Source organism: Typha latifolia, chromosome 9 (genome assembly GCF_019914945.1).
Source record: "Typha latifolia isolate L0001 chromosome 9, TyphaL0001v2, whole genome shotgun sequence".
NCBI classification, from domain to species: Eukaryota; Viridiplantae; Streptophyta; class Magnoliopsida; order Poales; family Typhaceae; genus Typha; species Typha latifolia.
In genome coordinates, this window is record NC_133094.1 from 822,222 (window position 1) to 836,974 (window position 14,753).

Sequence of the window (14,753 nt, forward strand, 5' to 3'; positions counted from 1 at the left end):
CTTGTAGATGATTATTTCCATCCTCCCTCCTATAAGGGAGCTTCTACATTTTTGAATCTTTCCTTTGTGTGTGATAAATGATTTCATTTGGATAAGATTCCCTGTCGTGAATCTTGTGATATCTCTTTGTTTTTTAGCTGGGAGTAGGAATTCTGAGGCCATGGATAAAAGAATCTTTTTGCCTTCAGCTTCAAGTGGCAGTCACAATAGTGTCATAATAGTATCAATTTGCAGCTTTTCTTGCAGTGCTTGTTCTGTGGCCAGAGTGGCTGAGAATAGTACTCAGTGGTTGTGTGATGAATCCCAAAGTTAACAGGCTTTGATTCCACCATGAAATGAATACAACAAGCAAGTCCTTGGAGGAAATTATGGCAGTATAGATTGGAGTCAAAAGTTATATAAGTAGGCATGATGAGAGGAGTGGATTGTAGAGAGAGAAACTTTGAACAAAAGTAACATGAATTTATTCTCGGTATCAGATTCTCTACTTTAAACTTTGCCCACCACTACTTGGTATTGAAATAAATTATAAGTTTTTTTTATTTATGCCAACTATTGTTTAAGAACACCAACAGTAACAAGTACTGAATAAAAGGACGATAACTTCCTACTTGCAACTGCAATTAAACGTGAGTGTTCTACACTTCAATTAAACAAACTCTAGAATTTAATTAGCATTTATAGTAACATGAAATAATAAACAAAGTGTTTAACAATTACGGATTCCAAAATAATGGTAGCATCATCAACTCAGATACACTTTTAGCATTAAGAGAAGATTACCATCAACGTAATGTAATATAGAGTAATTACGTTGCACAATTCCATGAAATTATCCATATTAGCACTTCAGATCCCCATACACCAACATCCATCCTTTAACGCGCACAGCTCTTTCTGCAATCTGTAAACATGAACCCGTGAAAGAAGAAAAAAAAAACTAACATGCAGATAGATTAAGCAAAAAAGTTGAGAAGCTGCATAGGAAAAACAAAAACAAAACAGAGAGCCAAAAGTTCACAACATATAAAGAATAAAAAAAAAATCAATAAGGCCTGTACTTATAGTAAGATAAAGATGCACGTCAAACTTAAAATGAAAGCACAAAATAAAAAGAGATTTAGGAAATCAATGAGGAACTGCAGAAAAAAAGATTTATTTCTCATCAATCAATTAGCATCTCACACCCTTCTCTTCTAGCCCAAATCAAATATCACCGTAGCATGATTGCGGATCATAGTTCAGGGGGTTCAAAATGTACTTAAGCCTTACAAGAATCTTCAGCTAGTTCATGGTAGCATGGCAATCCACGATCTGATATCCCGAAGTTAATAGGAGAGGCAACGCAAGAAGTGCAAAAGATATGAAGATTATCAGTAGCATCAAAATAAGCAATTTTCTGACATTACGATAGAATGATGCATCCTGTTGTAAAACAAATAAATAAATAAAAAGAAAGAACATACTTACCCAAGAAAAAAAAAAAAAGCAAAATAAACAAAAGCGAGAAAGCCTTACCCTCACCAAGTACAGATACCAGAAATGCAAAAGATTGCAGATAGAAATAAGGATCAAGAAAACATAAAAAGATCTCCCCTTAGTAAATCTCTCAATATAACTGTTTCTCCTCTCCTCCCTCCCCGATCAAAAGTTAGAATCAAAAAACATTATGTTGATATATAAAAGGAAAAGAATGGTGACGGCACAAGAGATCTATATGCATTCCATCCAAGTTGCCTTCCCATCAAGCCACAACTAGAGGAAAATCTGAAAAAACTGAAAAGAGACGAAGGAACCAGATCATCAGCTAATCGAGAAGAAATAATTGTTCAGCACCAAAACTACAAATGGAGAAGAAAACCAATAACAGATAGAGGGAAGCAAAAGAAAGAAAAATACAGCTCAGATTGGCCCACCTATCAGACATGACTATCGCTAACTTCTCAAGGCAGCAAAAATGAAGTAGATTCTGACTGCTGGAATTTCCTGCAGTTGGAATTAATTCTCAGTTGTAAATTAACAAATGGCCGCAAAAGGTTGCCTGCGGAACAACAGGCCATCCAAATTTTGCCTTGCCATCTTATAGAATTGCATAATGCTATGCTTACAAACACTTACTATTACAACCTCAGAAGAAAAAGAAGAGAAAAGGGTAATCTTAATAAATTAAGCATCGAGCAACCTTAAACCTCAAATGCCAAACCAAAAGATAGTGGAGTCAAAGAAGAGCAGAAAAAATAAACAAAGAAAAGGTGAGCAGCAGCAACGACGACAGAACCAACAGAAAACAGCAACAACAACAACAACAACAACAACAATGAAAAGAAGGGCCTCAAATGGAAGAGGAATCATGGCCCTAAGAAGAGGAGGGGCAACCCTTCCAACCTTCCATCCTCTCCTTAGGAAAGCCACATACTTTGAAGACATCTAGAAACAAGCTATTGCATATCAAAATAGCTGGAGGTCAAATGCTACACGGTGCAAAATGTGAAGGATTCCCTCGTAGGGCACATTAACCTGCAGCATAAGTTGTACAGGGGTGAGACAGCAAGAGAGCACTAATGACTATCAAAGGCATAAACAATGCAATAAAAGATGCAAAGCAGCAAAGAAAATGTTACTTCCTCTTCCAAAGGATATTGCTGAGTTACATTAAACCCTCCCTATTAATGGATTCTCTCGTAAGTCATAACCATGGAATTGATTGAAGGCACCAGTAGAAAATCCCTAGCCACACCATCTCTTGTCATCTTCTTGCTCTTCCTTGTTCCTCTTTCGCTTGTACAGTAGAAGCGGACGTTTCAATGCATTTATTCATAATGTCTCTGCTGTGTATTTTTCAGAACTCACAGCACATACATTACCTATTCCAATGCGAATCTCCTCTGTTGACTTAGATTCAATGAGAACATGATTGTTGTACAATTATTTACTATATAAAAAAATACATAAAGAAAACTATTGGCACATAAAGAAAACTATTGGCATCATTGATGAAGCTGCTGCTATCTAATAGTAAACTTTTGAAATTGTAAATAGTTCAAAATACAGGATCCATGCTAGCCCCCTCTTAAGTAACTCTGAGTTGTTGCAAGTTCAACTCCTAAACATTTGAGAGAATATCATATTCTCAAGGTTAACATGAGGTACCACAAGAACAGTTAATATGCACAAACAGTGGAAACTTCACAAATGGTAAATGAGGCGATCATAAAAACCAGTTGATGTAACAAAAAGATATTTATTACCAGACATCTAAACTAGAAGAAAGAAAGAAAGCTTGCTTAATAGATCAGAATAATACAATGCTATACTACAGAAGAAAACCTGGTAAGATGCAATGTGCAAAAGCAGGAAAGATGTTTCAAGATCTTCTGAACCAAAGCTGAGACTAAAATTTGATCAATTGTATTGGCTAAGCAAAAATGCAGATCATGCATTTTAAATTAAAAGGCACAAATCTACAAGATGAGGATTCACATCAAATGAACCCAAAGCAAGAGCAATAGCAATAATAAATAATGAAAAACATAGTAGATTGAAGAAATCAACAAGGAATTTAGGAAAGAGGCTCAGATCCATCTTTAAAGTTTAATCAGTCATTTAAGATCCAACACTCCTTTCTTCTCATCCATATCAAATCCCCCTTAAATTCAAGAGGCTGCAGCGGTTGCCACGCAAAGTAGATCGGACCACCCAAGCTGCCTTGCCATTCCATCAGAAGGGAAACTGAAAGGAGCTTAAAGAGGCAGGTTCTCTTAGATCAAAGATATAGAAGGAAAATGCCCAGGTACCCAACAAGTGACTGTATACTGCAGTTGATCACTCGGAGCATCATCATTGCCTCCCCAGAATGAGAAACAAGAAAAACAAGGGTAATTATATAGATAGGGGTTTTTGTCATGGGAAAACAGTTAGTTAGTCGGAGAAGAAGTGTAACCCCCTACTTAATGAACAATTTACATTGCAACTTGTGACAAATGTACTATCACTTAACGTGACCCACAGCCTCGATAAGAAAACTTGCATCACATTTATAAACAGTCAACTGACTTCAGATTTATTGCAAAAGACCACTTCAGGTGAAGATAATATAGGCAGCAGTGGCCCCATACCCACCCAGCCAAGCTCCACACTTTCACAAGGGGCATTAATTTATGGAATGGTGAACAGCTGATCGTACCCATTCATTTACACTAGTAGGAAAAACTGGGTAGGCGCAGCATACTTTAAAATAGATTAATTATTATCAGGTAAATTTGGCTACAAAAGTTATAAGCAAAATCTATTAAAAGACCTAATAGATTACTACTATTGCCAGTCCACAGCATGCCTCATATGATCATTCTCATAAACCTCAAGGGTGATAAAGCTTTTTAAATGCTATACCAATTATGGAACAGAATAAAGCAGACAAGTATGAAATAGATAAGTATTTTAAAGACATGACATTCTAGAGTAGGATTGGTTATGTAGCACAAATCTAGATCTCTTAATAAAGTGAACTGCATAATACTTACCAAGTATCATTGGCAAATGGATCGAACACATGAAAGAGACTAGCACATTGTTAAAGGCATGTTTGCACGAATCCAAAATTGTGCAACAGGGCAATAACTACCATGATTTCAAATTAAGCATGCAAATGATAATTTAAACCAGAGCTGACGAACAAAGCTACATTCCATCCAACACAAGATGCAGTAAAATGGCAAGAAGTAAAAATATCAACAAAGCACAAAGCAATTAACCAAGATTAGTTTTTTTTTTTCTTTCCTTTTTCTGTTTATACGAGATTATTACTAACAATCAACTTTTTCTTTGAACAAGATACGAATACTCATCGCCAAGACCATACAATACTCCTTCATATTTCTCGACAGAATTCTTGAGATACCTCTCTACCACTTTCCAGAAACATTCCAGAGTGACCAGGCTGTCGGAACCTGCCTGGTGGCTGATCCCAACGCGCTCAACCCCCAAGATCTCGGCGATATAGCTAAGCCCCCCAAAGAGTGCATCACTACAGAACTTCGTAAGATGCTTGATGTCATAAACATTAGGGAAGAAAACCCTCATAAGCTCGAAGAATCCATCCGATGTGTCAGGCAACTTGCGGCAAGTTAGGACTTTTAGGAGGTACCCAAAGTCGTAGGCGCTGTGGAAGGTGACCCAGACGACATCATTGTTGAGGACGACGCCGGATGACATAAGGAGCTCAGCAAAGCGCAGGGCGTCGACGCCGCGTTCTCTGTTCTTGGCGAAGTCGAGGCCAGACTTTATGAGGAGGTCGAGGGAGTCGGGGGCCGAGACGTCGGCGTCAGGGTCAAATTCCCGGAAATTGAACTGCCAGATGCAGGGGCGGCCGGAGGAAGGGGAGCAGGGGAGTTCGCCGGAGGAGGTGGAGAATGCGAGACCAATCTGGATGAGGTGGAGGAGGTCGACATTTGCGCGGACCGTGTGATAGTTGAGGTCGGCGATGGTCTTGTAGACGTCGAGGGGGCGGATCGCGACGCCGGGGAACTCTGTGTCCATGGCGACAAACGGGTAGTCATCGACGATGGATCGGATCACGGCGAACTCCTCGTCGAGGTTGTCAGCCCACACTTCACGGATCTCTACCTCTCCGGAGACGTCGCCTCCGCCGGCGATGGCTTTCTCTGGGATCGAGGACGACATGGGTGGATCGGATTCGAGAGGAGGAGCATAAGAAACCTTAGAGGGAAGAGGAAGGAGCCCTAGATCTGGAGAGCGACGAAGAAATCGAAGCCCTAGATCCGAGCAACCAGAGAATTGCGCGCAATCTCGTTAGGGTTTCTGAGATCGGATCGATTTCGAATTGGGATGAGTAGGGAAGAAGAAGAGGAATGGGAAAGTAGGTCTAGTCTATAAAAAGACGTGGGGTTGAATGATTAGTACTATTCTTAGGGAAATGTGGTAGGACAGGAGCCGCGTTTCCCGTAAGATTGAGGCACCGAACGTTACACCACGAATTAAACCCGGTCAGTGGAAAGACGATAGATTTCTGGTGGGTGCGCCGTGAGTTTCTACCGGAACGGTCTTAGTTGGGTGCCCGAAAGTTTTGTAGGTGTCGGCCAGGGATGGACGGTCCGATGTGGGTGTCTTGGTTCGGGAAGGACAAGGATTCGACGGTCGAGATTTAGGTGGGGCGAATGGTCGGTGTCAGAGTCTCCGGATATCTCTTTAATCGGACAACGAGTAATTCGTGATTGGGTTGGGAACGGGAATTAGGATGCATTAAAACTCGTGTTAATCCGCGGTCCAAATTGGCGGCCCATACAAATCGACAAAGCCCGAGTGTGTTGAATTCTCATGGATATCACATCTATCTATTTATCTATCTACTATTCTTCCCTTGAATGTTAATATTACACTGGATAATAAACTTGATAACTAAATAAATGGGATATCGAGTGTATTGCGTATTGCAACTCTTTGCCTTCTTGTTTCCTGTCCACCATCGCCTGGACTCCAGAAACACAGATAACAGATTCAGCATTTTGCTACTACATTACATTATCAGCAGAACAAATCAAAGAAATAACTAAAACCACCTAAACCAAATACATGAGAGGCCACTTTCAGAAGTGTTATCCATCATCTCTTGTTAATTGACGATTAAAACAACTGCACAACAAATACGACGAAAATATTGATCTCTGTGGTCGCATTGACAAAAATACAGATGGCAATTAAGATTGACCACAATGTGAACTTAGAAAATGTTTGGCGCTGTGAGAATCCAATGTCTAGGGTACAATAATATTCATGAACTTCCTCTTTGCAAAAGCCAGCCACCATTTGTTTGGTGTACCATTAGATCTGTAAGCACAACTGAGCAATCTTCCGCTCGTCTCCTCCCTTATTTGCTTCAGATAATTTCTGAATAACTCTGCATTAAACAGAAGAAAATGGTAAGATTATTCCAAAGTATTGAGATGATCAAGTGGGTGGAAATATACCTGCTTCATTCTGAGACTGAGGAAGGACAAATAGGCCAGGAAAAGGAAACCCAGGCTCTCCAGGCACGGGTACCTTCTCTAACCCCAGATTAATAATTGCCTTGGTCCCTACAGCCAGTGTTCTGCAGCCCTCCAGCCTTTTCAAGGCCACATTTATGTACAATGTCAAGTAAATAAGTAACTTGTCTGCTGGGCTTTTAATATCAAAATTTCTGAAGAAAACATTTGCCCGAAAGAAAGTAATTGCTTCATCAACAACGTCGATCTTTTCTGGAATATGCGAATGACAATCAGAAAATAAAGGATTTTGTGTATAAATAAAACAGAATATAAGAGATACAAGACGGAGACCTGGATCTGAAGCTGGAGCAGGACCCTTGATGTGAGATTTTAACGGAAGCAGAGGGCAACCGCAAGCTTTTTTGATACCTTCTTCCTCAACAAAGCTAGAGTGATAAACCTGCCAACAGTTGATGTCAGCTTTATCAGTTCGAGATTTGCATGTCGCCTTTTGGGAAAAAAATTAAGAGATTATATGTAATGGAGAAAAGATAGAAAGAAGATTATATATATCACAGAATAGAGTTTATTGATCCAAAATCTGAACCAAATTACAGTTATTTGCCCTTGTAGCTAAAGTTCAACATAGGATCTATAGATCAACAATACATACTGGTACTGAATTCTCTACAGCTTTGGGAGAGGAATGTATTGGAGACTTCAAATTCCATTGCTCCAGATCGAATTCTACAAGCCATTACTAATCACTCATGCAGGCTAACAGTAAAACTAATATCGCATCCTGATCCTCTTCTTATATCAAGATCTTAAAAAAAAGGAGGAAAAACAAGGATGATTCAAAATCACACTTCAGATAACAGATCAAACAAATTTATTATATTTTCTCTCCTTTACAACTTCTCCAAAGTTGAAACTATTCATTATGGAAGTTGTCATCACTCATCATCAATTTGATTCAAAATTACAGCTAGCAAGATAAAGAGCAACTAAGCAAATATAATTTTCCTTCTGAAAAGTTTGTCTACTTAGCATACATAATTTGTGGGCCATACCCAAGAATAAAGCACAAAAATATACATTTTGATGATACTGACTGAAATCTATGAAAAATGCATGCCTGACCCCGTTTTGCTTGTAACATGTTAAGAAACTAGTACGTAAAAATGCACGATCTCCAAATGTATACTAAAAACTTGAGGTACAAAGACAATAAAAGGCCAATGACCTAGTAGTGGTTAGATTACACTCTGACTTCCATGGATTTCACTTCCCCCTGCAACTTTAGAATTCCTTTATTTTATTTTTCTTAGAATGTAACACGTAAAAGGTAATGGCTGCCAAGATCAAGAGCAATTTATAGGTAGATAATATCAACACCAGCACACTTTACAGAGGAGTGCAAAAGCAAGATAAACCTTCATCTTTTGATCTCTATTCTTGTTCATCTTATTAAAATGGGAAAGGGTACTACCCAGGAAACCACTAATCTCCGTTTAAATAGTGTGGATCCCATTCAACTTTCCCAACAAGACAAATTCTCTAAGGACACTAAATAATCTCTACCAAGCTGAATTAAGGAAACCCTAACTGATGAATTGCCTGCATATCAATCCTAAAATGAAAATCAAGTCGTTTATACATAACCAACGATTAATTGGCCGTACTTACAGAGAATTAGTTTGATAAATCGATGATCTAAACCCAAGAGGCAAAATAATTAATCACCAGGTAGCAAATTTTAGCCCATCTTCACAATTCCAGGATTCCAGAAGAAATTAAATCACTTCTCTTGAATCGATCAAGGAAACAAAGGCAAGAAAAGAGGGAAAGAGAGAGATTACCATTTGCGTGAATTGGGTTTGCGGGGGAGAAACTTCGAACGGGCGCGGGTTTGTGAGGAAGAGATCTCCCAAATGCTTCTGGAAATTGGCGATCTTTACCGGCAGAAAGCGGAAGAGAATCTTGTTTAACCCCTTCACTCGTATATATATGTATAACGTATAAGGGTCGTCTTGGGTTTCAGTTCGGGACGGGTCAACAGGACCTTAACCCGTATCCGTTTCAATTTAAAATTGAGTTAGATTTATATTTGTTTTTATTTAAGTTTTGCTTTGTTACTTTCTTTTTTCTGTTAAAAGTTTTGGGAGAAATGGCTAATTATGGGAGCTTGAGTGTTTCTTTATTTGATCTTGAAGCCAGAACTTTTGGAATTGTGTCTATGTTTTAAAGCCAAGATAAGAGAGGTCAAGTGTTTGATTAGGGTGGGTGGTCTTAATGGGTTGATTAGTGGGTCTCACAGTTTGTTAATACCTCTGCCATTATGCCAAGCTTGACACTTTACCAAACCTCCACTACAAAGATATCTCTTTACACACTAGAAAATGCTAAAGGAGAGATGGGAGCTTGAAGATACAAATTTGTTTGTTTAGAAATCAACAAAGAAGTCTGTATAAAATACAAAATAAAAGGTATTTACTCAACAAATATAAAAAAGGCAGCCAGCCAGCCAGCCAGCCATCCACACATAAAAAAGGCAAAATTATCATATCTCATTCCCCACAATTATTCTCCACTCAGCAAGGCCAGGAAGACTGCATTTCTCATATTTCCACCATTATTGTCGACGAGAAACGATGGCGAGCATATCGCAGAACCAAATGATGATGGCAATACAGGCAGTAGATTTTGTGCCTACTGAGACAATTCAGTAACTAAAGATAATTGATATCAAGTATATATCGTATACATGTCACAGTAGCTCAGCGCATGAACAAGAAAAAGAAAACCAGCTCCACTGCAGCTCAAATTAGTGAGTGATGGTGACTAGGTGGTAGGACTATCAAAAGTATTACATCCGACTTCATGCAAAAAAGGGTTCTAGCTAGTATATAATAATGATGAGCTGCAATGTATATTTGATGCAGAAAAATTGTAACTCGAATTTTGCTGTCGACAAAATGAAGCAGCTACTTGCTTCCGGTCACTGGAAGATAGACACCTTCTGCTGCCAACCAAACATTGTCGGGACGCTTGTCTCTAACACCACAGACCTGTAAGAGAAGGAAACATAGAATAACCAGGCTAAATTAAACATCAGAAAAATCAATAATGCAGCATGAGAATGTTGAGCAGAATTGGTTAGAAACAAAACTTTCTAACCAAGAATGCTACAGTGGACAGAATGTCAAGTAGCAGGTAACTAAAAGAAATTATCGACTGGAATAATACAAGGATCTCATTCTACCTCTTGCTGTCCTCCAGCAATACGAGTGTATTTCCTGTCATGGCTGTGCAAATAGCCGGCAGTATCCACATGCCGCAGCCTTATTCTTTGGTCTTGCCTCCATGTTTTGCCACTGCCCTCAATCTCAAGCCTGATAAGGGAAAGACATGAGAGGATGAGCTGAAAGATGCATTAACTGGACATCATGCATATTTCTCATACGTAAAGCAGTCCTCACCGCCAAAAATCTCCAGTATCTGAGACACCATCACCTCCAAAGCAGCTCACCTGCAAGGTGTAAAAGCATATACTAGACGTTATTTACGTACGTGAACCATATAGAATGCAAGCATATAAGAATCTACAAAGTATTACTAAAACAATATTCTCAATCAGTTACTCCTTTAATGCTCCAATCATCAACCTTACATTATGAGGGTGCAGGTATTTCCTACTAACTTTTGCCTGTGGAGTCTAGTTGCTACTAAGAACTAGTGAACTTGTCACAAAAACATCTATTTGTTGAAGACTGCCCCCTATATTCCCCCATTGTAGAAACATGACTTCTAGTATTATAAGACAGAAGTTCAGGAGGAAAGCTCATTTCTATTGTAGACAATCTTTCTAACTCACTGAAACCAACAAGGCTGGCAAGTTAATGGCTTAATGAGTTAATTCCTTCTCTAGCGTAACTCACTAGCCAGAGGGAGAGTAACACGCTACTGAGGACAGAATAATAAAATCAAACTTGGTTATTTCTAAACTTCTTTTTCCAATCCAAGGGGACATCAGACAATATAAGAAGTAGCTCATATTCCATGCATATCTGCTTGAGAGATGACACCTATGGTACATGACTACATGTTGATTTCTTGGATAAAACTTAGAAAGGAGTCTGCCACACAAAGTAGGAAGTAGAACAGGAAGATTCTAAAACCTATATTTTCCCTGTGTATTTTTAATTTCTCTCCGCACAAAGCCACAAATAATACTACGAACCTCCAAATTGCCGGTTATAGGGGAAGCATGCAAGTGGCTATGTAGCCATTTTCGAGTCCTCATGTGTTGTAGTCTTATAATTGTTCCGTCTGGTATGGTATCTCCTTGTTTCACAGATGAATCTGGTTCGGGCCTCACAATCTGCAAAATTTTCCATTGTTAGAAAACAAATAAGTAAAATAAATGCCTTATCAAAAGTAAATGTTCAACATGCAGTAAAGACACAACCAAAGGCATCTAATAGAAACCTTAAACGTCTAAATCATGAAACTGGTTATTAATGTTTCAGCGATTGTTTTAAAACACTTCTGCCATAATGCCTAGGCTCCCGCATTAGAATATAAATAGGCTCCACCTAGGTCATACCTTGCTGACGCCTTAGCATCTTGTTTTATATTTTAGTATGCCAATTGACTCTGAAAATTAAAATTATCATACATGTTGATGAATTAATGAGTTCTAATAGCTTAGTTCTTAACAAGAATACATTAATATATTATTTAAATTGTAAGTATTAATTGTTAACTTCTTCTCTAACTATTATTTCTTTAATTTGTTTATTTTGCAACCATCTTGAATTCTGGGCGGCTGCCTAGGCACCCACCTAGTGCTTAGGCACTACATAGTCCCTTGTTCGCCTATGTACCACCTATAGTCTTTTAAAACCTTGGTTTCAACTAGTATATATTCTTGCAGCTTAGCCGAGTCAAACAAATGAGGTTTAGCATGTCGGGAAAAAAAAATCATTTATCTGAATAACTTTTGGCATCACTGGCAGCATCTGGTAATCACATTCATGGGCTGACAATTTCTTTGGAAAGGTTGAACAATTGGAAGCAAAGTTACTGACAAAAATATCACTAAAAATACAAACATATGAGGATTCCCAACACAAGCAAAGCTCACTTGTATCTCTCCTTCAGCTTGGCATCATTTCAGAAGCCAATGTCTTCCTTCTAACGTGAATTTGATCCTTGTACTGCCTATCCTTCTAACGTGAATTATATTTTTATCTTGATTGACCGCATATTACTTAATAGAGAATTATGGATCCAAAGGACCAAAACAAACTAATTCTACCAAAACATTAACGCATAGCAACGAATCAAAACTTGGAAAAATAATCCAAAATACCAAATTAATCACATACCCAATAACTATTCGAGTCATCAACGTTTGAAAATCCAGTAACCGATTGCTGCCCGCTTCCCGAACCATAGGGCACATCGTGCGAATGGAGCCGAAACTTGGTCTTCTCATGCATCAACTTAATCACACTACCATACGTAATCTAATACCAAAAAGAATATCAGGAAAAAAAAGAGGAAAAATAGCGAGATCTCAAATCCAAGAAGAGAATATACGAACTATCTCACCTCGACGCCTTCCGTTGCGGCCGCGGACGCGGGAATAGGAGAAGCTTCGGGGAGATCGAGGCCAATGTAGAGGAAGACGGCGAGGGCAAAGAAGGAGAAGGCCATGAGGAGGAGGAGGAAAAGGAACCAGTTCTGTTGCCAGAAGGGGAGATCGTGATCGAAGGGGTGAGCAGTGAACCGATCTCGACTTAGGGTTTGAGAGGAAGAGGAGGCGGCGGCTTCGGCAGCGGAGGACGGGACTCTCCGACGAGAGAGGCCTTGGGGAGCCACGGCGGCGTCGGTGTGAAGGGTCGCCGGAGCGAGGTACGGCGGCGGTGGGATGTCGGACACCGGGCGGTGAGCTTAACCTACTTCTCCTCCTCTCTGTGTGGGATCTTAGTTTAGTTTGGGATTTAGTTTTTATTTAGGGTGGTTTTTGTATATTCCAAATGGGTAGACACGTCATTGGAGAGGGTTGCAGCCAATGGCGTACGAGATGAGGGTCTCTGACATGACGTGGCGTCAAATGATTGGCCCCAATCACCTCCCTCCCTCAATTCGCCGTGCTTAGTGCTCCGACAGAGGAGTAATTTTATATTTTGTATTCCTCGGTGAGCGAACAAGTCATTCTTAATTATGATAAGCCCATGGGCCTAGGCCCATTAAGGGCCTATAAGGCCCAATTAAGAAGTGGACAGTTGGCTCATATGTAAAACTAAACTGCAATTTTTATGGATTAAAAATGCACCATGGAAGAAGATTTGGAGATTAAAAATACAAGAATTATGCTTTAAACGGCTCATTTTGTATTATATTCTACAAAGAGTGGGCTCAGGGAATGACATCTTATTAAAAACATTGAGATTATTTTTAATTAAACAACCTCACATATGAGATCAGTATAAGTTACAAAATTAGGGTATGGTGAGCTGCTCTCATCTGCCCAACAATTTTTCTTTTTACAATTTGGTTTGCAGGCATCACAAATGCTATTAAACAACACAACAGCTTATCAGCTTGGCTAAGCTTTTGACTACAAGGTTGTATAATAGCAAGATATGAATATGATTTTGAGGGCACTGGAAACTATATATAAGATGTATGACATATTAAAGTAGTTCTCCAACTATATATAATCATTGGGATCCTTTATAACAACAGATGCCCCACATTAGTCCCCATCAAAACAAAACAAAATAATAATAATAATAATAATAACCCTAACTTGGAATGGACATTTTACCAGATCATGTACTATTGCCTTCCTATTGGCCCTTCCACCATTAAGAGAGCACTAATTCTATTAGACTATTCTAAGTCTAGTCTAGTGATGTGATACTATGTTTTTGTTTTGAAAGTGACAAGGTAGTGGAGAAAATTTTTCATATATCATGTTTTTATTTAATAATTTATTTATTTTAGATACAGACTTTTGCGTGAGTTAATACTGCCAAATTATTAAAATAGTTTATTATATAGGAAGTAGCTACATAATTAACTTATAAACTAATTGTTTATATAGTAAGCAGTTTGAAACAGTAGATATCAAACAAAACCATGGTGATGTAGAGCATGTTCCACATCACAAACATCTTTATTTGGTTTGCTGACAAGGGAGGTGGTATTTGTAATGTACGGCCCTTTGCTGGGATAGAAAGGTAGGATAAGAGATGAGTTCATCTCTATCTATCCCAGAAATTATAACTATAATGCAGAATATGGAAGTTGTGATAAGAAACTATAAACCTACCTTTTTGATAGGATAAGAGATAAAAGTGTTTTCTTATTCTTAATTTTCTTGTTAAGTACTCAGATAAAAATAAAGTATTATCATTTATCCTATTTTTATGGATTTTCTTTTTCTCATCCCACAATTAAATAGAAGATAAAAATCCTCCGACTGATTGTATGACATTTTTTTCATACTCAAATAAAATATTAATGTATATGCTCGTAATTTTCAAATTTTACTTTATTAAATCAGGGACATTATTTAAATTTTATTTATGTAAAAAAAAACTTCAATTCTTGACATAAATATTGAAATAGTGATGAGTATACATCTTTAATTAATACCCATAGTGGCAATAATTTCTTTTTCTTTTTATCATTCATGAACCTGAAGATTAGATATGAATTAAACAAAGGGTCAATCCTCTCTAAATACAAAGG

General features: G+C 38.3%; 3 protein-coding genes across 3 annotated transcripts; all 3 read right to left on the minus strand.

The window, feature by feature from the left end:
* Positions 1-4,746: 4,746 nt before the first annotated feature.
* Positions 4,747-6,559, minus strand: LOC140794710 (probable CCR4-associated factor 1 homolog 7). The gene has a single exon (XM_073146845.1). It carries the CDS (start codon positions 5,677-5,679, stop codon positions 4,810-4,812), a length of 870 nt encoding a protein of 289 aa, XP_073002946.1. The 5' UTR covers positions 5,680-6,559; the 3' UTR covers positions 4,747-4,809.
* Positions 6,560-6,600: 41 nt separating this feature from the next.
* On the minus strand, positions 6,601-9,201 carry LOC140794711 (actin-related protein 2/3 complex subunit 3). The gene is made up of 4 exons (XM_073146846.1): positions 8,846-9,201; positions 7,335-7,443; positions 6,984-7,253; positions 6,601-6,913 (listed from the first exon to the last, which is right to left on the minus strand). Exons 1-4 carry the CDS (start codon positions 8,846-8,848, stop codon positions 6,771-6,773), a joined length of 525 nt encoding a protein of 174 aa, XP_073002947.1. The 5' UTR covers positions 8,849-9,201; the 3' UTR covers positions 6,601-6,770.
* Positions 9,202-9,712: 511 nt separating this feature from the next.
* Positions 9,713-13,038, minus strand: LOC140795746 (stromal cell-derived factor 2-like protein). The gene is made up of 6 exons (XM_073148497.1): positions 12,603-13,038; positions 12,377-12,517; positions 11,227-11,367; positions 10,466-10,515; positions 10,249-10,378; positions 9,713-10,054 (listed from the first exon to the last, which is right to left on the minus strand). Exons 1-6 carry the CDS (start codon positions 12,705-12,707, stop codon positions 9,971-9,973), a joined length of 651 nt encoding a protein of 216 aa, XP_073004598.1. The 5' UTR covers positions 12,708-13,038; the 3' UTR covers positions 9,713-9,970.
* Positions 13,039-14,753: the final 1,715 nt, after the last annotated feature.

Excerpts from the sequence above, each read along its gene's own strand:
- LOC140795746 (XM_073148497.1), bottom strand. The coding sequence starts at position 12,707 with ATGGCCTTCTCCTTCTTTGCCCTCGCCGTCTTCCTCTACATTGGCCTC. Across the intron at positions 12,518-12,602 it reads CCGCAACGGAAGGCGTCGAG|ATTACGTATGGTAGTGTGAT; the intron begins GTGAGATAGTTC and ends TTTTGGTATTAG. Across the intron at positions 11,368-12,376 it reads ATGACTCGAATAGTTATTGG|ATTGTGAGGCCCGAACCAGA; the intron begins GTATGTGATTAA and ends AAAATTTTGCAG.
- LOC140794711 (XM_073146846.1), bottom strand. Across the intron at positions 7,254-7,334 it reads TGCTCCAGCTTCAGATCCAG|AAAAGATCGACGTTGTTGAT; the intron begins GTCTCCGTCTTG and ends CGCATATTCCAG. Across the intron at positions 6,914-6,983 it reads TCAGTCTCAGAATGAAGCAG|AGTTATTCAGAAATTATCTG; the intron begins GTATATTTCCAC and ends TGTTTAATGCAG.
- LOC140794710 (XM_073146845.1), bottom strand. The coding sequence starts at position 5,679 with ATGTCGTCCTCGATCCCAGAGAAAGCCATCGCCGGCGGAGGCGACGTC.